The 26755-nt window shown below is 33.9% G+C and overlaps 1 protein-coding gene across 3 annotated transcripts in view; it reads left to right on the top strand.

The window, feature by feature from the left end:
* The window catches only part of BRINP3 (BMP/retinoic acid inducible neural specific 3), a 534695-nt gene that overhangs the window by 217128 nt on the left and 290812 nt on the right, over window positions 1-26755 (top strand). For all 3 annotated transcript variants that reach the window (XM_023585227.2, XM_071207621.1, XM_071207620.1), the window contains one exon: window positions 11792-11982. In XM_023585227.2, the coding sequence (XP_023440995.1) occupies window positions 11792-11982 (191 nt within the window). The remainder of the gene's footprint in view (window positions 1-11791; window positions 11983-26755) is intronic.

The raw sequence follows: 26755 nt of genomic DNA, 5'->3' as shown, positions 1-26755 counted from the left end.
ACTGGAAGAGAAAACAGTTATGGCTTTCTGATTTAAAGGATTTGAGATCACTGACCAGAGCTTATACAAAAATAGTGGGTGCATTTTTAAATCTCTGAGGCAATCGCGTCCATGTTAGCTGCTGCTTTTCACCTGAGTTCAGATCATCCCACATAAAGGTGAAAATTGGCTGGCTCCTGGGTGCTACCCAAATGCAGAAGGCATCCTTAAGATCCAAGCATGAAAAGTAGATTGCCGATGAGGGTATCAAGCTGAGAAGAGTATATGGATTAGAAACCGCAGAATGGAGAGTTATTACTGCTGAATTAACTGCTCATAAATCCTGGACCAGGTCGTAACCCCATCAGCTTTTTTAACTGGAAAGAGTGAGGTGTTCCACAGAGAGTGGCATAGTTTCAATATGCCTTCATTCAATAATCTCTGAATATGTAGCCAGAATTTTTCTTGCACTTCATGTGGAATTGCATATTGCTTTATGCTTACTGGACTGGCTGTGGGCTTTATTTCTATAATAATTGGAGGAATGTCATGTGCCATTCCCGTTGGGTTACCTTCTACCCATACTTCAGGCACATATTCAAAGGGGAGCTGTGTGGGCATGGATTGACCAGTTTCATTGAGGAAAAACAGTCTCCAACCCTCCTACAGGGGAAGAGTTAGTGCTATTTTTGGAGGATCCTGTGGTCCCAGTGTCAGTGTGGATAGCCCCATGGTGTTAAAGGTAATTTGAGCCTGCAGTTTAGACAGCAGGTCTGGACCCAGGAGGGGGACTGGGCACTCTGGAAGATATAGGAATTCATGTGTGACCTCCTTCCCCCCAATATTACAAGTCCTGGTTTAGAGGAAGGGCTGTTGAGTACTTTTGCCAGTTGCCCCTATGATAATGGCTTGTCTTTTTGATAGAGGCCCAACTGGCTTGGTCATTGCAGAAGGTTGAGCCGCAGTGTCAACCAACATATATATGGTGCAGCCGCCAATTTGGACTCTGACCATGGCTCTGTGGGGCCAAAAGAATAGGAGCCCAGTCTGTCCTAATAATCTCTATCAGAGTCCTCTATTCCTGCCAGCCCAATGATCTGATTTGCTGGGTTTTTTTTCCTGAACTTTTATGGACCCAGGGTTTGGTTTGTGATGCCCCACTAATGTAGCTCAATTCTATGGGAGACTGTGTGAAGCATTTTGTGTATGCATGCCCTTTAACCCAGATGCTAATGTTTTGCCTGCAGCAGCAGGGTTGAGTGACTGGCTGGGACACTCTTGCTTCCAATGCCCCTCTTCCCTGCAGTATATGCACTGATTTCACTCTATTGGTGGGCCTTTCCCTCTCCTTGGGGCAGCGGCTTCCCAGTTTATTCTCCTTGATATAGGATTGGATTTTTGCATGATTGCCACTGCCTTCTTCTTCATCTTCTGATTTTCTTCCCTCTTTGTTTCTACATCACAGTTGACAAAGAGTTTAGTAGCTATTTCCATGACCTGAGAGATATTCATTCCAGCAAACCCATCCAACTTCTGCAGCTTTCTTCAAGTATAAGCCTGTGATTGAGCAATGAATGCTGCATTGACCATTGTTTGGCTCTGGGGAGCATCTAGATTAAAGGGCATGCATACACAAAATGCATCACACAGTATCCCATAGAATTGAGCTACTCTCATTGAGACCCTGTGTGATTTGAGTTAGTTTTTTTGAGTAGTTTTTTGCCATATTTACTGTTTTCTGGCTCCTTGTCCTGAATCCTTCAACTAAGGCCCTATAGAAAGTTTCTAGTTGGTTGAGCCCAGTTATGGTATTTGGATCCCATAGGGGCTCTTCATCTGGGAGCTATGAGAGGGCATATTGGTCACTGTCCAATATTCCCTCAGGTAGGTGTTCTCTAAGCCAGGCTAAAGATCCCTGTTTGACACTCATTCTTTCTTCAAAGTTTAATAAAGTCATTATAAGTTGTTTACAATCAGCCCAGGTGGGTTTGTATGTCTGAATGATGGAGTGGAAAAGGTCCATCATGGTTTGAGACTTAGAGAATGGTGGGGTGTGGCTTTTCCAGTTAAAGAGGTCTGTTGTGGTAAAGAGCTGATAAATTAATGTCCAGGTTCCCCCCTTAACCTGTCCAGCTGCATTATAATAAATTGGGGCCTAGACTACATGGAGAGGTAACTGGAAGGTTGTCTTTTTCTCTACTCCCTCTGCCCCTGGGGCTTCCCATGGTTTGAGTTGCTGCCCCTCAGCATCTCCCTCCTGACTGATCTGCAGCACTGCAGCAGTGTTGCCAGGGGCAACTGGCTATAAAAGCAACTGGTCTGCATTTTCCACTGAGGAAGTTGCTAAAGACTGCTGCAAAGATGGTAAAAGCAGCTGCGGGGATGGCATAGGGCTCTCTGGTACAGATGGCAATAAAGGCAACTGCAGGGATGGTATAGGTGCCCTCTTTGATGGCGATAAAAGCAGCAGTGGGGATGATGTGGGCATCACACTTCCCCATGTGGATGATGACAATGGGGCACTGCTTAGGGAGACTAGATCATTTTCATACTACTGCCGGGGTAGGAGCAATCGCATAAGGTGGAAGGAAGTCATTTTCCTGTGGCCCTTCTAAAATGGGTGAGTTGGCAATGGACTTGGGGCACACTTTCTCTGATGATTATTTGATCTGGTCCCTGGAACAGCATTCCTCAGTTTTTGTATTAGGCAAATTCTTGCTTCCTTACTCACGCACTTCCTTAACCAGGACGGATTTTGACTCACAGCATTTTCTCAAGCATTGATGTAAGGGAACTGGTATGGGTGTCCTGGGTTTCCAGTTACTGCATAATGGACTTTATGGATGATCTGGGGATCTAAAGTGCCCTCCTGGGGTCAGCACATGCTGAAAGTTGGCCCTTCTAATTCACAAAGCATCTTAAGCTTTCCTGGCTGGAACCTTATGCCATATACATCTTCACAGAATGCATGGGGGAAGTTTTTCAGCATACAACCTAATGGGGTCCTACTGTGTGTATTTCCCATGTTTCAACCCTGTGCCAACGGTGCACAACACTCACTCAAGCCTTACGCTTCATCCATCTCCGGCTGCGTTCTTGTGGGAGCTGCAGAAGTGATTCTCCGCATCTCACTCAGTCGCCAGCCACAATCATACCCACACAACCACACCCCTTTCCTTTTCTTGGGCCTGGAGAGGAGGTGGTTTCCTCCCATATTCTCAGGAGTACTGGGGCCTCCCCTTTTATAGAGCTGATCAGGCTCCCTCCTAATTTTAGAATTAGGCTTTTCCTGTGCTATACCCCCAGAGCTCTTACCTGTCTGACATGTAGAGCTCCCTGCTTCATTCTCAGGGTCTCTCAAACTGTCTGGTGTTCCGGTTCTTCCAGGAGGGCTCTGGTGAAGTCCACAACCTCTTTCTGGACGAAAAGGGGAGTCCAGGGGCACTCAGGGCTTGGTTTTGCATGGGTCCTCCTGGCCTCCTTGGAGACATCTGTGAGGGGCAAACAATTGTTGCCACCTCTTACCTTCTCAGTGCAATTCCAGATGAGCCCCCAGAAATGTAGTAGCAGAGAAGTAGGGTGTACGCAGTATCAAAGGCCAGGACACGAGAACTCTGAGAAGGAATGTGGTTTATTTCAACTGGCCAGACTTGGCAGACTCCTGTCCTAATAAAAATTGAGCCCTAAATAGAATTTTTTGGGTCCCTTTTATGTAAAGGAAATAAGAGTGGGGAGACAAACGGTACTTGTATGCAAAAAAGACTTTTTGTTAGTTTCTTCAAGTATTTTATCTGAGTATTAGATAGGTTATTTCCTCCAGGTAAGCTTGAATTAGTGCATATCCACAATATTCCAAGTCAGCTTTTAGCACGCAACCCCCACATTCCAGGTAGGCTTGACACATTTGGCTTGCATCCTCCCTGAATATCCAAAGCCTATAGAATTTATACTTCTCAATTGGCTTTCTAGGCATATTTGGATATAAAATAAGTTTGGATTTATGCACAGCCTATATTACTATATTTATTTCTCCCCTAGCAAGAGGGAAATTGCATTTGTACAAATCAGTGACCTTTCCCTGACTTTTGGTTGATACTACTATCGCTAATATGAGATATTAAAGATCCTCATAACTGAAATAGCAGTACTGCTCTCTCCCAAGGGCATTAAATAACAGAGATTCCATGGCCCACCATTACACATTTCAGTTCACTAAGGGGCAATTATAGTAATTTTCTAAACATTCAAATATTCATTTTGGATATTAGTGGAAGTAGATTGTTACCTAGAGTTTAGTAATTGTCAGTTTAAAGCAAATAGTTAACTTCCCTCAGTCAAGTGAATATTCAAAGAAGCTAATGTATTCCTCCACTGAGCTTGATTTACTAAGAAATTTAGCCAGAGTGTATACTTACAAGTCAAAATCCCATTCTTTTCTCACTCAAGTACTTATTGTATTTTAGTTCATATGATAATATTTACTCATTTGTTGAGTCACCATATATTTGTTGAATGACTACTGAGGGTCATGTAAGCTCTGAGTTTTAAGAATACCATGATCATAAAAGGAAGATATAATCCACTTCTATGTGGAGATTATTGTCTAAAGGAAAAGGCATATGTTAATCAAATACTTACTACAAATAAATATAATAAGTGCTAGGAAGGAAAAGAACATTCTGCTATGAGTGTAAATAGCAAGTGGGACTGCATTAGCTGGAGATGCAGTAGGGAGGAGATTAGACAGCAATTTCCTCATGTATTCTTATCATTGTCTATAGTGGGTGATATTTAACAGGTTTATTTTATATAAATTCCAAACATAGAGGAAAAGAAGATTAACCATTAGGCTATATTTCAATTTAGGAACCATAGACCTAAAGTAATGTCCAGAGAAAGGTTACATTACCAGTTTATATTTCACAAGCTTTTTGCATATGAAGTGTTATTATGAAAACTCAAGCCTGTTTCAAGATGAAAGGCTATAATTTTGGGAATGGGTAATTTATATCTTGTAAAATTAAGGTGTGAATTTTTCTGAAAATGTATTTTGTCACAATACACCCATACCCAGTCTCTCCATCACATTTGAATGAGAAAGACATAAAATTAAGCACAAGAAGAAATAAATTACACTTATCTTAAGATGTGTGACCTTCTATACAATACATTTTTATTTGCCTTAACTAAGTGGGAAAAAAAGCACCAAACTTTAAGAAGAATTTGCATTTAAGACATTTTTAAACTTATATAAAGAAAAGTATATTATATTCTCCTAAGTTGAGTTACTATTTAGAACTAATTTTTATTATGAGAAAATTTCATAAAAAGATTGAAAATGTGCATTTGCAATCTCTAAAAATGCAGTTGCTTTGAAAAGACCCTTAATCTTGCCCCTACACCTCGTGGCTTGATTTAAAGCAGTGTATGATACTGTAATTTATTGAATGCTCAGACATTTTGCTGGTTAGTTACCTTGACATTTACCTTAGTTTATGAAAGGCAGATCAAATGTTTGAGGTAGAGATTGTATCATCATAAAGAAATATCAATGAAAAGACTGCCTAAATGGAGAAATTATCAAAATGTACAGTAATTTTCCATTAGCAGATACATACCCTTTTGATGCTTACTCATCTTCACAAGCATTTTACTTATCAGTCCATGTCTGAATGACTTATTAATCTATGTGTGGATGAGAGGGGCAATTTTCAGATGATTTGAATGTGATATTTATAATTTCATATGTTAATTTTACCTATTAATTCTACTAAAGCCTATTGCTTTGATCAGCAATATTTATTTATATTTAAATAATTGATATCCAGAAACAAAATTCTGAGACTTCTCAAAGGGTACACTAAACAAGGGTGCACATGCATTTACTAAGAGGTGAATAATGTTCTCCATGCATTCTACTTAAACTTTAAAAATTTGCTTCTTAAAAGCTCTACAGAGTCAGGATTATTAGACCTGTGGTTATAGATGAAGTATCTTTGCAACACTGGAGTTAAGAACTAAAATTCATAGGGTGGTGAGGATCTGAAACTTCAGTTCAGATCCTGACTTTTAAATCCATTTATTTTGATAAACTAATATTCCCACCCTAAAACACTGTAATTCTTGCATGAAATACAAATATTTCCCAATTTACCCAAGATAAATAATTACTTCTATAATTATAATTGTGCAAAAAGATGTTTTTATTTATTTATTGCTTCTTTCAGAGAGAATCAAAGTGGGTATTTTATTTTAGCTTGTTTGTGTCTATGCCTCTTGGATTGTTTACATAGATCAATAATGACAACTTCTGTATAATTATATGAATATGATCAATGAGTGATTACAAGCTGATATACTTTAATAAAGCATGTGGTCCTTTTATACTCACATTAAATTATTACCTTTGGAAGTATTAGCAGTGACTGCAATAATTGAATTCTGTGGTATTCTTCCTTTATAGTTTGAATAAAACTAATTATTAAACTTCGGAAAGTGATTAAAAAACATGTAACATAAAATTAAATCGTTTCAGTAATTTCGTATCCCCACAAATTTAATATATTTGATGAATTAGAAATGTTTACTACTAGCTACAAGATAGACCAACCTTCAAAAAATTTCCAATAACTCAGTGTCTACCATATTTGCTTCAATAATATAGTCAAGATGAAGCAGTCTAGTAAGATAGGGAATCAATAGATGGATCTGGAATCTGGCAAAAAGTCCATGTAGGCATCATTAACCCTGAGATGGCTGCTGGAAAACCCTCCCCAAGATTCTGCCACTCAGAAGACTTCCTCCAGAAGCCAAGAGAAACTCCAGATATTCCCGAAGGACTTTATCATTGGGCCCTCCTGGAAGATTGATGGGAGAAATGAGCAATCAAAATGGGAATAGCTGGAACTCCCCTGCCATTAGCAAAGGGGTGGGATAATTAACAGTTCAAAAAAGCAGCACTAGGCCTCAAGTCTCTCTCGTGAGCTTTCTCGTCTGTGGACACTTCCTGCCCTCGGCTCACTGCTCTCGCAGTTTTTCCTCTGCCATGTGACAACACAAGTAAACCTGGGCATTTATAATCTATAATGGGGAATTGTAGTCTGTAAATTAGTCTTCTTTATCCCTTTTCAGCCCCTTCCTCTATACCTGCTCTGTTATTTTCTCCTATTTCTCATCCCTCCCTGCCTGAATAAATTACTGGTCTAACTCACCCTGCGTGCTCTTGAAATTCATTTCTGCTGCATAGCCAAGAACCTAAATAAAATCCGGTAACAAAGATGCTGCAGCTGCAATGAAGTCCTGAAGCGTCATTGGGTGGGTAGATACTTTATCGGAATCATGTTTATTAGCTACTCTTTTTTTAAAAAATTTGTTAGCTCATATTAACAAACAGCCTTTAATTGTTCCTTCTCAAAAATCTTGCATGTATTTTACTTAAACTATATTTTGCTTTTATTTGTATAGATTCATTCTGCTGAATTCCTAGCCTCAAATCCAAACACCTACCAGGCTTTTTAAGCTCAATTACTGTTAAATAAAACAAATAAGCAAAGAAGTATGGGTGTGTCAAGGGCAGATGAGAGAAATTGCTTGAATCCTCTACCCTCTGGATTCTCAACTCCCTGCCAACTGCTTAGCATACAGCTGCTTTAAAAACTCTGGCTTCAGAGCTACAGTCATCCAGAGCAAAATACATTAGGAGCATTTTCCTTTTACTGGCCAAATGGAAAACAGCATCATTTGAGAGATGTGGAAGTTATGCAGAAAGAACATTAAAAGAGCCACTTTTATATATAACAATTACATATAATAGAACTATGAATAACTAGTGTTGATTATTAGGGACATTTCTTAAAATGTGTATGATTTAACAGGCATATTTAGAAGGTTATTGCTACTAAAGATTGGCAAGTCAATTTATGACTCATGCAGAATTTGTTTGCCATGGATTAGTGTTTGGGTAATATATTATGTTTTAATTTTCTGTTGTGTCTGCAAATTTTAATGAATATTGATAGATTTAAAATTATATGCCAACAAATGTAGTATTGTGAAATGTAATGTAATAATAGCCTTTAGGACTTTAAATAAGTAAATTTATTTAGTGTAAATTAGCAATTAAAGATAAAAAGTCTTTTCAGCAAATGCATCATCTGGTTTTATCGATATTTTTTCATAGTGCTTTCTTTTTGGTATTGAGTCAAAATTTTTAAATATTGACAGTAGCAGATTCTACATGTTTTGTAACTGAATATTTATATGTACAATTCTGAAGAAATAACTGTAGTTAAATATTTAAAATACATACATTTCTGTGTATCACATAGAAATTAAATGCTAGTAAGAAAGGTTAATAGCAATGTGGCAATGATGTGACCATCATTTATGTGGAACTTGCTGATGTCATTTTTGTTTTTCAGCCCCTTTTATGAGATGGTTAGGAATAAAAATAATGTATTTGTCGTGGAAAAGAAAACATTATTTGGACACATAAAGTAATATATGCTTGCAAGTCAGAATTTTCAGCAGACAGACACACAACTCTAATCAACTAATAAAGACTCCTTAGTGCCAACAAAACATTTTCAAAGTAATGCTCTGGATGAACTGGTTATAGCTTATTTGTGTGTTCTATAATATAGTGGTGCCTCTAAAGGGGCTGATTTACATTAAACTCTAATGATTGAGTCTATTTCACTTAACAACTTCCAAAGGTTATGATGAGATGATGGGAAGAAGCTTATGTTCTTTGAAGTTTCTAACTAGACTGCAGCACTTACTTAGATATAAAAGTGTTTTGTTTATTATAAGCAGAAAGCATCTAGATAGAATTCTGAGATGCTTTTAGATGAAATGCTCTCATTATAATAATCATACCCAACAGTATGTTTTCAGTTCAGCAGTCACTGCTTTGTTTTTTCAAAATTTAATGAAGGCATCATCTAGGTACATATGAGGTGTATCTTAACTTTATGGGGAAAACAATAACAAACAAACACCCATAAGATACCAGTTTATGTACAATCATTAGTTCCTTATCGTCTTCCCAAATTACCCTAAAGCCAAAATATTCTACATCAGTCAAAATAGACTAGATTGTATTGCTATAAAACAGGCAAACAAACCAAGTAAGAAACTGTAATCTTGGTGGCTTAATATATAAAATTTATTTGAAATACATATAGTTGTTCATCCTGGGAAGCTGCAAGAGTGGAATGACAGGGATTGGTGAAGTTCTAATCAGCTGTGTTGATCAAGGTCTCAGGTGGATGGAATAAGTTAACCATACGTGTGCAAACTTCATTTGTCGATGTCTTGTGGTCACACCAACTTTAAAGGGCTCTAGGAAATGCAGTCTTCTCTATGCCCAGAAATAAGTGAACCTGTGTATTTGTAATATTGAATTTCTTTTACACATAGTGTGGTATTTACCTCTCCAGTGATGATTTCTTTTACTTAAAGTGTTCTTACCACAACTTCTCAGGATTTCTGCAGAACTATCTATCTAGGTTTTCAAAAAAAGCTTATAAGTTATAACAGTGACCATGTATCCTTAAAAGACAAACCAAATGCATTGAATGGGAAGGAGAAATCTCTCAGCTCTTAACACAGCTCTTATGTTTTCTAGAGAAACTATACTTATTGGACATACATAATTAAAAATGTATGCTTTACTTCATTCTTTATATTAAAAAGATGACAAAAGAGTTAGGAGAAGAATTTTAGACAAAGCTCTTGAATTTAAGAAAATAATTTGCTGTAATTATAAATGATACTGTATCTATCGACTTAATTGGTTGGTTAGTTAATAAAGTTAGATTTAGTTTTAGGTTGGTGATGACTGAAAGAGTTTATCTTTTCATTTTGCATGTTAAAGACGAGGTATCAATCAGATGGGACGGCAAAGTATATTCAATTTAAATGTTAGAAAGTGAATTGAGGCTATTAACTTAATTGAGTTTAACAGATTGAGGTGATAAAAAGTACCTGATAGCTGAAGAAAGTTCCCTGGAAGACTGTCCTCAGTGAATCTAAGAGGACAGAAAACATATTCAAAGTGAGTTAGAACAGGAACATTCATGTCAAAGAATAGTGATAAGGAGTTGTATTAAACAAGCTGCCACTCAATTATGTTTTTGCACATAAAAACATTTTAAGGTCTTTGAATTATAATTATTCTTTCACATTTTGTCTCCCTTAGTATAAACTTTGAGGCCATGAGGACAAAGATTTTTCTTACATTCTTCTGTATTGTTACATAGCTCTTAGCACATATCACAATATGAAGATTTGTTTTTGAAATTTAATTTAATGTTTTCATCTATTATTTTTTTTCAAAGATTTATTTTATTTATTTATTTTTCCATACCCTCTCTCATTGGAGTTCGCTGTCCACTCTCTGTTTCTGTTTGTTATATGCTTGTCTTCTTTTTAAGGGGCAGCAGGCACCGAGCCCAGAACCTCCTGTGAGGGAGAGAGGTGACTAACTGCTTGAGCCACCTCTGCTCCCTACTTGTTATTGTGTCTCTCATTGTGTTTCCTTTTTTTTTTTTCAAATTCTACTCAATTTATTTATTTTTAAAAAAGATATTACATTAAAAAAATATGAGGTCCCCATTCGCCCCCACCGCCCCCACCCCATCATTCCCCCCACAATAACACTCTCCCCCATCATCATGTCACATCCATTGCGTCTGGTGAGTACATCTCTGGGCATCGCTGCACCCCACGTCCTGTGGTCCACACCACAGACCACATTTTCCCACGTTCCATCCAGTGGGCCATCGGAGGACATACAACATTATGCTCATCTATTATTTTAAGAGCTTCTAAAATATGAAAACTTCATTAAGACATGGATCATAAGGGTCCTTTTCACAGATGTATCCTTATTAACTGTGCCTGGTACATTGCAGGATTTTAAGGAGCTTTGGCAAAAATGTGAATAAATTTGGCATATGTTTGTTAAATATTTAATAAGCATTCTATGTATAAAATGTTGAATTACATAACACACCTAGCATTCTTAAGCCAACTAGAGGGAGTTCTTCTCCATGGAAGGTATTTGGGATTTTTACCAGATCATTTCTCAGATAAATCTGTATATTTGATATCAGCTGATCCAGTTCACCACATTTCTTTTCTAAAGCTTTATTATATTGATTTTAACTCAATATAAATGTATGATCATTCATAACAATAACTAATATGTCTCTAATTTGGCCACATTTATTTGTAAAGTCATTTTGCTTATTGAGAAATTACTAATCAAGGTGAATTTGTGTTTCAAATGTTATAAACAAAGATTATCAGGAAAAAAGTTTCCCTTTGGATCATTGTTTTTACATCCTTCCACAGCTTCATAATATCCCTGAAATTTTCCATGTTTCCACTTTAAAGTGAATAAAGAAAGAGAGTGATGAATATAAGATTCATCCTCTTTTTCCAATTTCCCATAGAAAAATTATGAAATATTACCTTAATTTTTCTTTTTTTGAGTAACTCTACATTCATATTCTATGTATGCTAAAATTATTTTTTCTGGATACATCTTTCATGGGGAAAAAGAAAATCAGTGAAAACTCTTTTCTTAATGTGGCCTGTTTTGCTTTTATCTGATTTGGTTTTTGAGTAGTCACCTCAGTTAAATAAATTCTAAATATTGCTTCTCCTACTCTTAGCACATGCTGTATTACTGCAAGCAAGAATCATTGTAATGTAGTGACCCCAGTTAAACTAGCAAGTGAACTTTTCAAATGAAAACATTCAGATAAATTATATATTTATGAATAAAAATAAATTTGCTTTTCAGGGAGTTTGGCCGCTGGAAGGTAAATAACCTTGCAGTTGAGAGAAGAAATTTCCTTGGCTCCCCGCTGCCTCTTGCCCCTGAATTCTTCCGCAACATCAGACTTTTGGGACGTCGACCTACCCTTCAGCAAATCACAGAAAACCTTATCAAGAAATATGGAACACATTTCTTGCTATCTGCTACTCTGGGAGGTATGATTATTTGAAAATATTTTTTACTATATATCCTGGTACATAAAATTGTATAAATCGATGTAAAAATGTCAATTAATCCAGATAGCTACAGTTTGAATAATATTTGGGATTCTTTCATTAATTTGTCAACATATTTGTTGAGTGACTATTAAGTGCCATGTACTGTGTCCACAATTGTGAGGTAGATGGGTATCATTTAGCATATGCCTAAAAGCAATTCACAATCTAGTAGCATATTAAATATAGGCATAGTTATACTCTAGAATAAAAGGAGATGTGAAAAATTTTGCTTAAAAAATGAGTTATAAGTGGTCATAGGTGGAAATCATCACTTCTAGCCACAGAGAGCAGGAAAGGCTTCCCAGAGTAGATGGCAAAGATCTAAGACTGCATTTTCATGCTACTTTAATATTACCAATTGAGGTTGATATGAAACCTGGAAAGAGGATAAATGTGTATTACGGTACATAATATGAAATTAGAGATTAATATGCCGAGTCTTCCTTGTGAATTTTAATTTATAAAAATTAAAACAGCCATTATTTAATATTATTTGATACTCCTTTTATAATAGTGATTCATTATTCAGCATTTTGAATACACTTAAATGATATTTGGGAATTAATGTGCAATAAGTAAAATATAACATTTTCCTAAAACTTCCTAAAGCTATCCCAGGCTTCTAAGTAAGTATTTAATTTTGTGTTCAACTTTAAATAATATCCAGCCATTCTAATTAGAAATAAATTTCACTTTTCTATCAATAAATAAAATAATCTGTCAAATAAATTGGATCTGAAATCCACAATGATGGTCTAGAAGAGTCCCTATTCCCATATCAGTTTCTCCATAAGTTTACTGAAGCCTGGCAGCTGATTCAAACTCATGGTGCATTAGCTTATGAAAGGTCACCTGCTCTTCATTTTTGGGATTTTAATGTATGAATCTTTTCTTTACTTTACCTGTCAATCCAGTCTTTCAGCAAGTGGTGTCAGCTCATTCCTTTAGATGGTATCCCAAATCAAACTTTATATTGACCTCCACTTGATCTCTCTAGACAAATTCTCCATCATTTTTGCCTAGAATATTCCTATATTCCATCTTCCACACACACATTTTTAAAACTTAACCCATGTCATATCATTCTCTCCTTTAATTAAAACCCTGAACCGGGCACTAAAAATAAAATGCAAACATCTTGCTAAGGTTTACAGGGCCTTAAATGAATGATCTGAACCTGGCATTCATCTGAGACCTCATCTGTCTCCTCTTCTGGCTCTATTTTTCTAACCCCAATGCCCTTGACATTTTTTATTCAAATGTTCCTTTCTCAGACAACTGCTTCTTGTCCTTATCAATAGTAGTGCCTAGTGGACATCCATTATGTTCTACTATGTCATCATCTCACTCCGCATTCTTCACAGTATTCATTAGCATGGAAAATTATTTTACTTATTTGTCTACTGGTTTAATATCTGTCATCCTCACATATTTTTCTTGAAAACCTTATCTGTATTTTTTGCCACATTCCTTTAGTGATCATAGTAGTGTTTGATACATGCACGTTCTCATTAAGTATTTTTTAATATATGTAAGTGAAACCACATTTTGCCAGGGAGCTGAGGTTGTCCAGTTCACAAGATACATGCCAAAAGTTTATGACATAAACAGAGGATAGTTGTTATCTAATTCACATAGAAGGCCAAATGAAAGAAGCAAATCCAGAGTGACAAAAGCAGGTCAGTATCACAAATCAATATTCAGAATTGTGGATAATCAAGATCCAAGGAAGAGCATCTGAGCAAGGGGTAGAGGAGTTGGGAAAGTAGTACATTCTTAGGCACAGTTAAGGAACATAAATTTACAGTATCACCTTAAGGAATTGAGTGGGGTGGGTTAGGTGCATAGGCAGAAAGAAAAGGCTAGAGGCTGTGAGTATTCACTATTCCCCCATTATCTTCTTTCATAAAGAAAAAATAACAGAATAGAAAATAATAAGATAAAGAGATCAGAGAGACTTGCTATTGAATCCTGACACTCCCTGCACCCTGTGGGTTTTTTGTTGTTTTGTTTTGTTTTGTTATCATCTGTAAGACTTTAAAAACTTTTAAGTAACTTCTCATTCTTTTTTCTTCAGCAGTAAAAAGGAGTAGATTAATGCATGTTTGATGGGTTCATGCAAAGATTAGGGTTAATATAAGAAAATGCCCTTGGCATTGTATGTGGCCTAGTTTAAATATTCTGTGCATTTAAATTATTATTGTTATTACAAATGTGTGTATAGCCAAAAAAAAAATAAATAGCCCAATGATTGTTAAAACTATGGTACTATGAAGATTGTGTCTATTTAGCTTAGTAGTGTTAATTATTATTAATGAAATGAATTAAAGTGAAAATTAAATTATTTCTATAACTTCTTTTAGAAAGTCCAGTGCTTTTAAAACACGTGTTAACCTTTATTATCATTGTTTCAACAATGCTGAGCACTTAGAAAAAATTTCAGAAAACAAAATATATTCTCCAAATAAGAATTGAAGAAAGGGATCAAGGCTAGGCAAAAGAGAAAAAAAAGTAGAAATAATTCTCTTGAACATTTCTGCTCCTTAGTACCAAAATTAAAGCAAAAACTTCTTTTCTTAAATTGTTTCATTGTTTTGGTATTATGGATAGGACACTTTGGTCATAAGATTTGTTTTTGTTTTGTATTTTTGTTTGTTTTCCTAAACCATGTTTCAAAACTTTTGTCAGATTAAATAATTTCTTTGGGTTTGATAATCCAATGAAGGCAATATGCTCTTTCAAACTTGCTTTACTAAATTTTTTTTAACTTATTTTTTATTTGTCTCCCCTGTCCCCCCAGTTGTCTACTCTCTGTGTCCATTCACTGTATGCTCCTCCCTGTCTCTCCTTCTCCCATGATTTTTTTTAGATTTTTTAAAATTTCTTTCCCCTTCCCCACCATGACCCCAGTTGTCTGTGCTCTATGTCCATTTGCTGTGTGTTCTTCTGTGTCCGCTTTGTATTCTTGTCAGTGGCACCTGGAATCTGTGTCTCGTTTTGTTGCATCATCTTGATACGTCAGCCCTCCGTGTGTACGGTGCCATTCCTGGACAGGCTGCACTTTTTTTTTTTCCTTCATGCTGGGCGGCTCTCCTTATGGGGTGCACTCCTTGCTCATGGGGTTCCCCTACACAGGGGACACCCCTGTGTGGCAAGGCAGGTCTTGCACGCATCAGCACTGCACATGGGCCAGCTCATCACACGGATCAGGAGGCCCTGGGTTTGAACCTTTGACCTCCCATGTGGTAGGCAGACACCCTATACATTGGACCAAATCCATTTCCCTACTAAAATTATTTAAAGCCTTGTTCAATCATTTCTTTAAGGGGAAGAGATTGCATGTAAGCACACATGAACAGATGAATACATACAAGTAAAAAATTAGATAAATTCTTCTGTATTAACACATAGAGATTTACTTCCTACCCCAATATTATATTTCATTGCCACTCAAGAAAATCACCACTCTTATTTCCTTCTAATCGCTTAGTAATCCTTGGATTTAGTGTTCATGGTATTTATTTGCTGCTGAAAATCTTTTCTTCTTTAAATGTTTCTTATTTTCTCTTTCAAGAATCTCTTTTGTGTGATGTTACTAATTCAGCTAAAATGCATGAAATGATTTAAATAGCATAAGGTTATAAACTGCCTACAATTAAAATCATACTAGAAGTGATTTCAGGCAATTTAAAAATTTTTGCTGTTGTAATTACACAAAACCTTCTTCTTTGCTATAAATATATGCTTTTAGCTTCCTATATTTTACCTGATTGACCATAAATTTGTATTTTTATTTTGTTTTTTAACTTGTGGTGTTTAACTTGAAATAATTTGTTCTCTCCCTTTCCCTATTTCTGCCTTTCTCTGTCTCCATTTCTCTCTCTCTCTCTTCTTGACTAATATCAATGCACAACCAAAAATTAAGCACACTGAGGATGTCAGTGTAAATAAGCAAGACTATTAAACAAAAAGGCAGTTATTTTGTAACAGGATGTTTCTCGATCTAGATCTTTGACTAAATTTAAACCTTTTGTTCAAAACAAATTGAATGAGTTTATACTCACTTCCAGGGCTAACTACTCTTATGAAAAGAAAATAAATGAAAAGCAACTTTTTTCCCCTCAAGAGTTATTTGGTACACCACATTATTGAGTTAGATATAAACTTTGGATGTCCTATTTGAAGCCTATAATGAGATATTTTATGTTAAATAAAGCCAGTGGTAAATAAAGCCTTCCTATAGGAAAAAATAAATTATAAAACACTATCTTCAAAATATAGCATTTTTCCCACTTATTTCATTTTATAATTTCCAGGGTATTTATCAATATAGTATTTCCCCTTGCTTTTATTTTGGATAATTATATCTCAACTCCATCACTGCTTAAATATCTAAAATAAGCTGCTTAATATAAAGAATCAATCTTGAAAAAGATTGTATTCATAAGCTACATTGATTTCTAGCTATGGAATAAATATCAAGATTAATATATTTCATTATAATACAATATATGACAATCAAATGAAATGAAAAGTGTAGGCATGTACTGAATATATAACTATATAAAAATGATAGACCAGGAAAAAAAGACCTTTAAATTGTTGTGTTTGTGGGGGTAGGGTAGGAATGTCTGCTGAAAAACACCGAACCAGGTTTCTGAGTCAATTGAAAAAAATCAAAGCACTAAGGAGGATGGAGAACAAAATATATACAAAAATGTATAACAAAGGCTTATGGCAATTTTAAAGGTATCCTCATCTCCAAAATATCTCATACTTACCAAACATAGCACTAGAAAGCTGTTGGTCTGTCCAATATGAACCTCACCTTTCTAAGACCGAGGCAGTAAAGAGCAGAAGTGTGTGCTCTCTACAGGATAAGTAGAAACAAAACAAGCAGGCAAATAAGACAATATTACCCATGTATCAGTTCCTTTCCTACGTGAAGCCTTTCTATTCACTCACTACAACTGTGTGAACAGAAGACAGGATTGGGGTGATACTGATTGTTTAAACAAAATTATTTTCCATGAAAAGTAGAGAAGTGACGGGAAATTTTTTCTTTCCATAATAGAGACATTTTTAAAAGTTTGACTGAAAATCATTCCACGAGTAGTGAATAAACCACACATTAAAACAACTTTAACAATCATTTTCCATTCAGAGCAAAATAGAAACAAGCCCAATTTGATCACTGTTCTTGGATACGGGAAGGTTTTAAAGTCATAATTAAATTTTCAGCAGAAAATTTACAAAAAGACGTTTCATAGGGATCTTATATTTTATCAGATATCGATTGTTTAAAACACAGAAAATATTTTCTTAAGTGTTGAAATGAAAAAGATGCATGATAGATATCCAGAATACTAATTTACTAGAATAGTTTTTTAAAATAATATATACTATTTCAATAACCACACAATGTATAATTAAACTATATCTTCAAAGTAGGTCATTTAGTTTGAACATTTCACTATATTTTCTTTGTGTATATTTATCTCTTTCAAAGAAATAACATAGGTCGGAAGTCAGGCACTGAAGTGTAATGTGGATTGAATAGCAATTTGATTTCTTCCAATTCCTTGCATCGCCATAGTATAAGAAATCCAGAATATATCACATAATTTGAGAAATAGTCAATTCTCACTTTTCTCTGTGTGAATTATGTTTTGTAAAAAGCATTCGCAGGTAGTTTTTAATTCTGTATCATATACCACAAACTCGATTAACAGCTGTCTTTCTCATTTTCACTTGGGAAATACAAATCCCTTTTATTTTAGTTTATCTATGATACAATTAAGAAAGTAAACCTGCCAATATATTTCTTAACCTAATATAAATCACTTGCTGCTTAAAATGGATTTCCTATACAAATGGGTTTCCTAAACATATTCTGTTTTAACAAAAATACCTGAAATAAAGAAAAAGAAATCTTTTCTGAAGTACAAATCCCAGAGAATCATTAAAATAAATAACAATTGAAGGGGGAAATAAGGTTCTATTTAAAATTAAATGTTCATTCATAGTACTTAAGTTTAATTTATATCACTTCCTCCTATCCCATGTTTCTCTGGTAAAAAACATGAAAAATTTGAAGTTAAAGCAATGTTGATAATTAATTTTAATGGTTTCCAGGCCAGTTATCTACTTAAATGATTTGAAGTCATTTATAGAAATAATAATACAGGTATAAAGAAGAAAATGAGATTAAATTGTTAGGCCATTTGATCTTAATAATGGTGTTCTTGGCATCCAAGGCAAAAGATAAATGTTAAGTTGCAGAATATCAGAAATTTAATTGCTTTTTTTCTGGATATTTTATACAGCACATTGATATGGGAGATAAAACACCTATTTCTTTGATAAATATATACTGAGTTACGTATAAAAGTGCAAAGACCCAAAACCTTCCTTAAAGGAACACTCAGAATCACTGATAAAGGCAGGCATTTAAATTGATAATTCAATTTTATTGTGTCTTAGAGCCTCATTACTTGAGTGTGGACTATGGACCAGCAGCATCAGCTTCACCTTGGAACATGTTAGAAATGCAGAATCTCAGAATCCACCCCACATTAATGAATCACAATCTACGTTTTAACAAGCTCTTCAGGTGTTTTATATGCACATTAAGTTTGAACACCATCCTTTAGAGTATCTGTATAAAGTGAAAGTGCACCTAACTATTCCAGAAATCTCACTTCTGAGAATATATCTTACAAAAATAATAGGAGGAGTTTGTAAGGATGCATAACAAATATTTTCATTATAGCATTGTTGGTAAACAACTTCCAAATTAGAAGCAACTTAATTGAATTCCACTTGGGGTAAATTCACTGCTACCTAACCTGGGACTATTTGTTTCCAGTTACTCTTTTCTTTCCTGTCATTTTACTATAGGGAGTAGTTCCGTGTCTAGACAATTTTCCTTAGAAACCTTTCAATCTTTTCTTAGTGGTAACTGATAATCATTGTAAGGTCTATTGTTTCCCTTTGCAGAATTTTGCAAAACATATTAAATTTCTTTTTCAAAACTATAATGCTAGCTCTTTCCTTCTTATAATAACCTTACAGATGCCAGGTTGTGTTAAGCCAGCATGTTTGTTTTTAACTTTATGTATTTGGCACTGCTTCTTGCCTAAAGACTATTTTTCTTAATGTTTCTTTCTTGTATCTATTTGTTTCTAAAACACTCTCCCCCTCCCCACACACACATTATTATTAGAAATACAGATGTCATCAAGGTGAGTACAATTTAACATGGTGAAGTAGGGAAGAATGACAGCAGTAGAGGGCACAAAATAAGCCCTGTAAAATCTGACATCTAACTTCAAAAGGATAGCAATGTACCAAAATATGTAAGATTTTAGCAGAAAGAATTAATATGACGCTTTATTATAAAAAAATGGGACAGCATTTTTTAGTTAGAATGTTACCTCAAAAGTAAAATCTACAAACAGTTACTTTTGAGCCACATTTGCAATGATTATTCTTGTGAGGATTTCCATTGAAATTGTAGTTTTATATCAATAAACCTCATGCTACAATAAAGCAGGCATTATCAATAGTCTTCAATTATAAGGAAGTTAAATGACCAGAAAGACTTTTTCCATAAATAAACTTTTTTTTTCTGTGTGCCCTGTATGTTTTAGGACAGTAGAACAACCCACATGTAGTAGCAATGAAGGAAAGAAGGAAGGAGGGAAAGTGGGAGGGATATTGCAACCCATAAGAGTAAGTTTCCTTGCAGCAAAAATTGAACCCCAAATCTCAGTGGATAATGACAATTATTGTTTCTCTCTAATATTGTTTGCCGGCAGCTATGGTCACCTGTGATTTTGCTGAGTGTTTTCTCATTCTGGGAATCAAGCTGGAGGAGAAACCTTTCTTTGGATGTACTATTCTCTTGGCAGAGGGAGAGAGCAAATGAAAAAGTTTAAACTTTGTGATGCCTCTCACAACTTTTTGTTAGGTGAAGGCATATATCTGGCTTACTCATAGTCCAATGACTATAGCCCTCTACTTTCCAACAAGTTAAAGGGTATTCATTCACGAATATTTCATAGTACTTCTCTACAATGGACCAATAATCCACGTATACATGTTTGCATCCATGATGGATCAGTAAACAATTGGAAAGAATAATACAGTCTATCACTACATCATTAATTTGAGTTGGATTACTTTACTCATTCTGTTATACATATTTTGGTTCTAACATTTTGAGAATACTAACTCTATCCCCAATAACTATATGCACAAGAATGTAAATTTAGAAAATCAAGTGAAAAGTGATTAGTATGAAACTCTCTAATTTCTGTTCCCCATGGACTTAAAATAGATGATTTGAAGATCAGAATAGATAAATACTTAATTGTGAGCACCACAGCATATCTAGCATCTAATCCTATGAAACAATCATAGGATAACATTAAAATCATCATTTTTTTATTGCCCTCTTTCCCATTCTCTAGGAAAACTTCCTATAATCTGTGCATTTAATGTCCAAAAACCACCACATTATTTTAGTGCAAAAGACCCAGCTGCATGAATTTTACGTGGAATAATCACATCTTTTAATATCCATAGTCATTAATCCTTTCACTTTCTAACAGACTCAATTTTGAACCATTTTCAAAATCCCATTTAGTTTTTACAAAATATGTAGATGTCCTTTGGTAGCCATGTCATGCTTTTGAGCTACAGCTGGTTTTATAAATATGAATAAAGATGAGGTTTGAGCACAGTTATTTTAGTTGATTGAATAATATCATCTCAGTTTTCAAATATGAATATTGTATGCCATTTATATAGAATTCTGATCAACTTTTATAATGAATAGTTAAGGGAGATTTACAGTAAAAGTTAAGCATGCATTCTTCTTTCACAAGACTGCATGTAAAAACCATAAACATCATAAAAACTTGAGAACCTTGCATAATTTAAAAAATAGGACACTTAGATGACTGAAATAGGCATATTCTCCATGTAGATTGAACGGCCCTGTCAAAATATCTTACATATTTAACAATCCAGGATTTTAAAAAATGGAACAAGGAAGCTTGCATCCAATAGTTCTCTGGTCTGTTGTAAATAAGGACTTAAAGCAGAATATTCATTTAAAAAAAGAGCAATTATGGTAATTTAAACTACAAATTTAAACTGCCTTACGTGCTTCCCTGCAAGGAAAGCTTTTGCATACATGGATTAATGTTCTACTGTAGAGAAGAACCATGAGCGATTTATGAATGTGTTCTCTATCTGTTTATTGGAAATGATAACCCACCACTATCTTTAATAATCCTATACATCTTGATTACAAGATCCACTAGAAAACAATTTTAACTAAGTCCAGGTTCCTGTGGTGAAATTCAATACCGATGAAATTGCAACTTATGAAAACTTAAAACCTTCTCATTTACTGTTAGGCCCTAATAAAAAGAAGAGGAGAGGAAACCAATATTTAATGCAAACATAATATATGTCCTGCCAGGGAATTTGGAGGAAGTATATTGTTTAATTTTCCAAAACACTCAAGAAAAGGATATTGCCTCTCTTTTGGAGATAGAAATGATTAGAGTTTGTGTAACTTTACCAAAGTCCCACAATCATCAAACAGAGAGGCTCTGAACTGTCATAATTTGCTCTCACATACACCTGACTCCGAAATTCATGGTTTCTTTCTCCTCATTACATCATATTTTCTCTGTAAGTCTTCAGTTCTAGCCATCAACATTTAAAAAATATATATAATTCATTCCAAAAGTAGTTTTGTATGAATTTATATTTTAAAACTTTTATTTACCCAGTTGCCTGAAAAATATGTTCATTCTTCAGAGTAGAACTAGAAAGACATATTAACTTAAAAATAAGGACTCTGTAACTTCAGAAAACAAATATGGACTCTGAAAAACAAGGAAATTATTTTTTAGATAGAGATAGAGAATGAAAACATCATGATGATCATTGTTTCTCTCCATTCATTTGTTTGCTTAAACATATCTTAATATTTATTTCATTGTTTATATTGTGACTATAAGGATCACTCAAAATAGTGATCCCTAGCTCTTGTTACATGTGATTTTCCAATCATGTTATGGGCAGTCTAATATTTGTAAAATATTCTTGTCAAATTAGTTTTAATTTACTTTTTAAAATAAGTGTATGCTACTTCACTCTTTCTGAGTGAGGCATGATTCAACTGAGGTCCTTTTAAGAACAAATTAAAGATGTGGAATATTTTACATGATGAGCCAGGACATACTGAAGGAGACTATGTAAAGGACTATTTTGAGAAGTCTTTAGGTATGTGCATGAAGACAAGACTAGAGCAATGAATTTTTGAAAGAAGTAGGGAGGCAGGCTTCTGTCCATCACAAATAAAACAGATTATCTCAAATTACCAGAAATACCCAAATATGGAATGGGTTGCTTTCTGCAGTTTCAGGAATTGTGGGGAATAAAAGACAGTAACAACTTTTGAATTCTTACTCTATTCTAATCCTTATAGCTCCTCATGTTCCTCATATATATCCTCCTCATATATATATATATATATATATATATAGCTCCTCATATATATCCTCATGTTCTAAATCCTTATAGCTATTTTCTGTTCCATGCTTACAACTTTTCTTTGAGAGAAGAACAAATGTCATGCTCATAGTACCTAACAGAAAAATGAGTCATTAAGTTGAATGACTCAAGATATTCAGATCTTGATTGAACCAGCGTTAGAAACCAAATTGATTTGACATTAAAAAGTTCGATACTCTTAATACTGTAATATCTAATTCTATATTTCTCTTTCTTCCAACATCTCAAAGTCCAGGGAAGGAACTCATTCTAATGGTTTAATAAACCCTTTTGCTTGTAGACATATAGTCTTTCATTTAATATTTGAACATCTCTAATGGTAGGAAAATTCATTATTTTACAAAAGAAAAACTTGCAAGACAATTCTCTTCACATATTAATCTGGCTTTCTTGCATCTTGATCTGGCTTCAGAAGACAAAACTAAAGTCCAATAAGTCAATGGAACCAATGTTTTGAATTTAATATATTATAAAATCGAAAAAGAGATTCTATTTTATAAAGAATAGTTAAGCTTTGTTCTAATTACAAGAATCTATAGAAAACATCGGGAATGAAGTGAGACTGAATTTGGAGCTTTTAAAAAATATTTAGATAACTTTCCATGAGGAATCATCTGAGAACTGCAAAATCATCTAGACTTTTATTTTAGCCATAGCATGAAAATCATGAACTTACCAATTACATATGATTGTTTTCTAATAAATTAGCATGCTTAAACTTGGGTCAGAGAGATGAGAGTTGTGATCTCTCGTGACATTATGATTTTTTCTTAAATGAAAATCTTCAAGCATAATCAAAATTACAGACTAGTACAATGAATGAGCACATACCCATAAAAAACAAAATACATGATATATAACCATACTATTATTACCACTACTACTGTTTCTACTTCAGAATAGATTATAGAATGAAGTTGTTTCTTCTTAGCTTTATTTGTCCTTATAACCTAGAAAAGGATCTACATTCAAAAATTGTGTTCTAAAGTCTCTTAATATTTTTTCCCAAACTTGAAACATGGTTTGGAACATTGATCTCTGATTCAAAATTTTAGGCATTGCTTTTTTTTTCACTACCTGATTTAATTTTCTTTTTATAAATAAAATTTTTTTGTATGTTTTCAGTTTTTAACTACTATGTAAAGTTATATTTAGTGAAGTATTATTTGCAAAACTATATCCTTCATCTTATTCCTTCCCTTTCCCTTTAGGTTAATATTAATAAGAGTTTTTGCTTTGTCCTTCCAATGTTCTTCGTGCAAATGAAAATATACATGCATACATAGTTGTACATTGTACCTTTCTCTCTTTACAATTTTGCCACTTGTAAAACAAGTTTTTTTATTCATTTTGCTTATATTATATAGAAATCACCCTCACTGTTTTGTTTTATGACCGCACAGTATTCTACTGGACATATGTAACATAATTTATTTCTAATGAGAGGTATTTGTGCTATTTCCGTATATTGCAAATAAAGCCACAATGAGAAACCTTTTGCATAGTTTCTCCAGTGTTTCTTTGGGATAGATTCTTAAAAGTAGGATTGCTGAGTCAAATATTGCTAAATATTGCCAACTTTCCCTCTACATGAGTTATCTCATTATGCAATCCCACTAGCAATATACCAAAGAGCTTGTTTCTTTCCAGCTTGCCAACAAAATGTGTTGTTAAACTTTTGGATTTTGGAAAAGTCCCTAATTTTGAAATGATATATCAATATAGTGTCAATTTGTTTTTCCCATTCTATGGATTAGATTATCATATCAGATTTATAAGGGCCATTCTTATCTCCTCTTATTTTCTGTCTGTTTTTCTGTCTGAATCTTGTGCAATTTTTCCTTGATATTAAGGTGCTCTGGAATGTTAGTTATTAGCCCTTTGTCTGTTTTATAAGTTACAATATCTTTCCTAAACCGCAGATAGGGTTTTGCTTATGGTGCGTTACATGAAAAAAATGTTTTCATATTTTCATATTGTCTAATTTGTCCATATTTTATTTTAATGATTCTGGATTTTTAGCCAAAGAAATGTTTTTCTAATAATCATCATTTACACCAGTATTATCCTAGTTTTTATTTGGTTTTATTTTATTAAGTATTTATGTCTTTAATCTTTTTGGAATTTATCCTGATATACAATCATATCTTTTATTTTCCAAATGACAATTCATTTGTCACAATGTCAAATATTCAAAACTCCATCTTTTCCCACTGATTTAATTTCTATCTTTATGACACACTAAATTTCTCTATGCACTTAATTTTTTGTGGAGTTTCTATTCTGTTCCATTGATCTATTCATGCATCATTATTATATTGTTTTCATTATACAGGCTTCACAATATGCATTGATAAATGGTAAGACAGTCTCACCTTTACCTATTTTGTATTTTTCTTGCATTTTTAAATGTTATTCTAACTAATTATTATGTGTATATTTCAGTCTATTGCTTTAGTAATGCTTTATTATTTCCTGCTACTGTTACTAAGTTCTGTTACTGTGTGCCCATTGCTTTTCTTGGGTTTTTGAAATATATTATCATATTAAATGTAAGGTTAGCTTTAAGTCTTTTTTTCTAATCATATTACTCCAATTGCATATTAAACAGCACCGATAATAGGTTCTGATTTTAATGGGAATACTTCCTACTTTCCCCTTACGGAAGATGCTGTATTTTGAGCTATGAATTATATATTTTATCCTTTTTAGGAATTATATGCTGACTACTAATTACCTGAAAATCCTGTAAAGTTATAAATTTGCACTGAATGCCTTTTAAGGAGTAATGGGGATTCAGATTTTTCTTTCTAATTTTATTTATATGCTGAATTTAATTAATGTTTTCCAAATATTGAACCATACTTATACTCTTAGAAATAACCTAACTGACCATGAGATATTAGTTTTTTAAATTTATTGTTGGAGACTGTTGGCTATTGTTTTATGATGCTACATCAATATTTATAAATTGTACTATCGTCCATAGTTTTGTTTTGTTTTGTGCCTGTGTGGATATGAGTGGGTTTTTATGTAATCTTTGCCAAGTTTTTGTGTCTATGTTGCACTCATTTCACAGAAAAATAACTTGGAAGTTTACTTTCAATTCACCTGCTCTAGAAACATTTTAAGTAGTATCTGATTCTTTTATCTTTAAACTTTTATCAAAATGTCCCTCTGAAGCCATTTGTTCTGAAGCCGTTTGGGTTTTTTAGGAAAACTATCCCCTGTGGAAATGTTCTCTGTCATTGCTTTTAATTGTTCTTTTTAACTATTCTATCTATATTGTGGTAAATTTTAATAAATGATATAGTCCTAGAACATCTGTTTCATCTAGATTTTCAAAATTATTTGCAGTGTTTTATTAAATAATCATTTTTATGTTTTTTACTTCAATATCCCCTCTTTTGTTATGCATTTACTTATTCTTTCATTTCTTTACAAAATTTACCTATTTAACAGGTTGTTTGTGTATTTTGCTGATTTTTCCCCCAAAGAAATTGCTTTTGGTCTTATTAGTTCTACTTTATATTTCCCCTAACTCATTAAGCCTGCTTTTGTCTTTTCATTATTTCTTTTTATTTCCTATGTGCTTACTTGTTCTCATTTTCCATTGATTTTAGCATTGTATATTTAAATCATGTATTTTCATGATAAACTTGACATACCTATACAATACTATACATTTTTCTCTAAGCACTGCTTTTATATGTTTTGCTTAGGTTCTAAAATATATCTTCATGAGGTTTTCCTAGAAAGTTTGAAATTTTGCTTGCATTTCTATTATCATTCAAGAATTATATAATAGAGATTTTTCCAGAGGGAATGCCTTTTTTGTTTTGTATCAATTTTTAGTTGGATTACATTACAGTTAGAGAATGATAGTATATATTTTAAATAATTTCTAATATTTACTGAGGGTTTCTTCGTAACAATATATGTCCAGCTTCTGTTCTTGAAGTTTATTTCCCCTTTATCAATAATATAGGGTTGAATTTTTATAAGAGCTCCCTTATTAATTAAATTGTTTAGGTCTTCTCAAGCATTACTTTGTTATCCCTGCTCGATCAAAGCCTAAGAAAAACATGTGTGTTAAAGTCTCCTTTATTAGTTG

This window comes from Dasypus novemcinctus, chromosome 13 (assembly GCF_030445035.2).
Source record: "Dasypus novemcinctus isolate mDasNov1 chromosome 13, mDasNov1.1.hap2, whole genome shotgun sequence".
Classification (NCBI taxonomy): Eukaryota; Metazoa; Chordata; class Mammalia; order Cingulata; family Dasypodidae; genus Dasypus; species Dasypus novemcinctus.
Note: the sequence above shows the minus strand (reverse complement) of the source record. Positions and strands in the feature narration are given on the sequence as shown.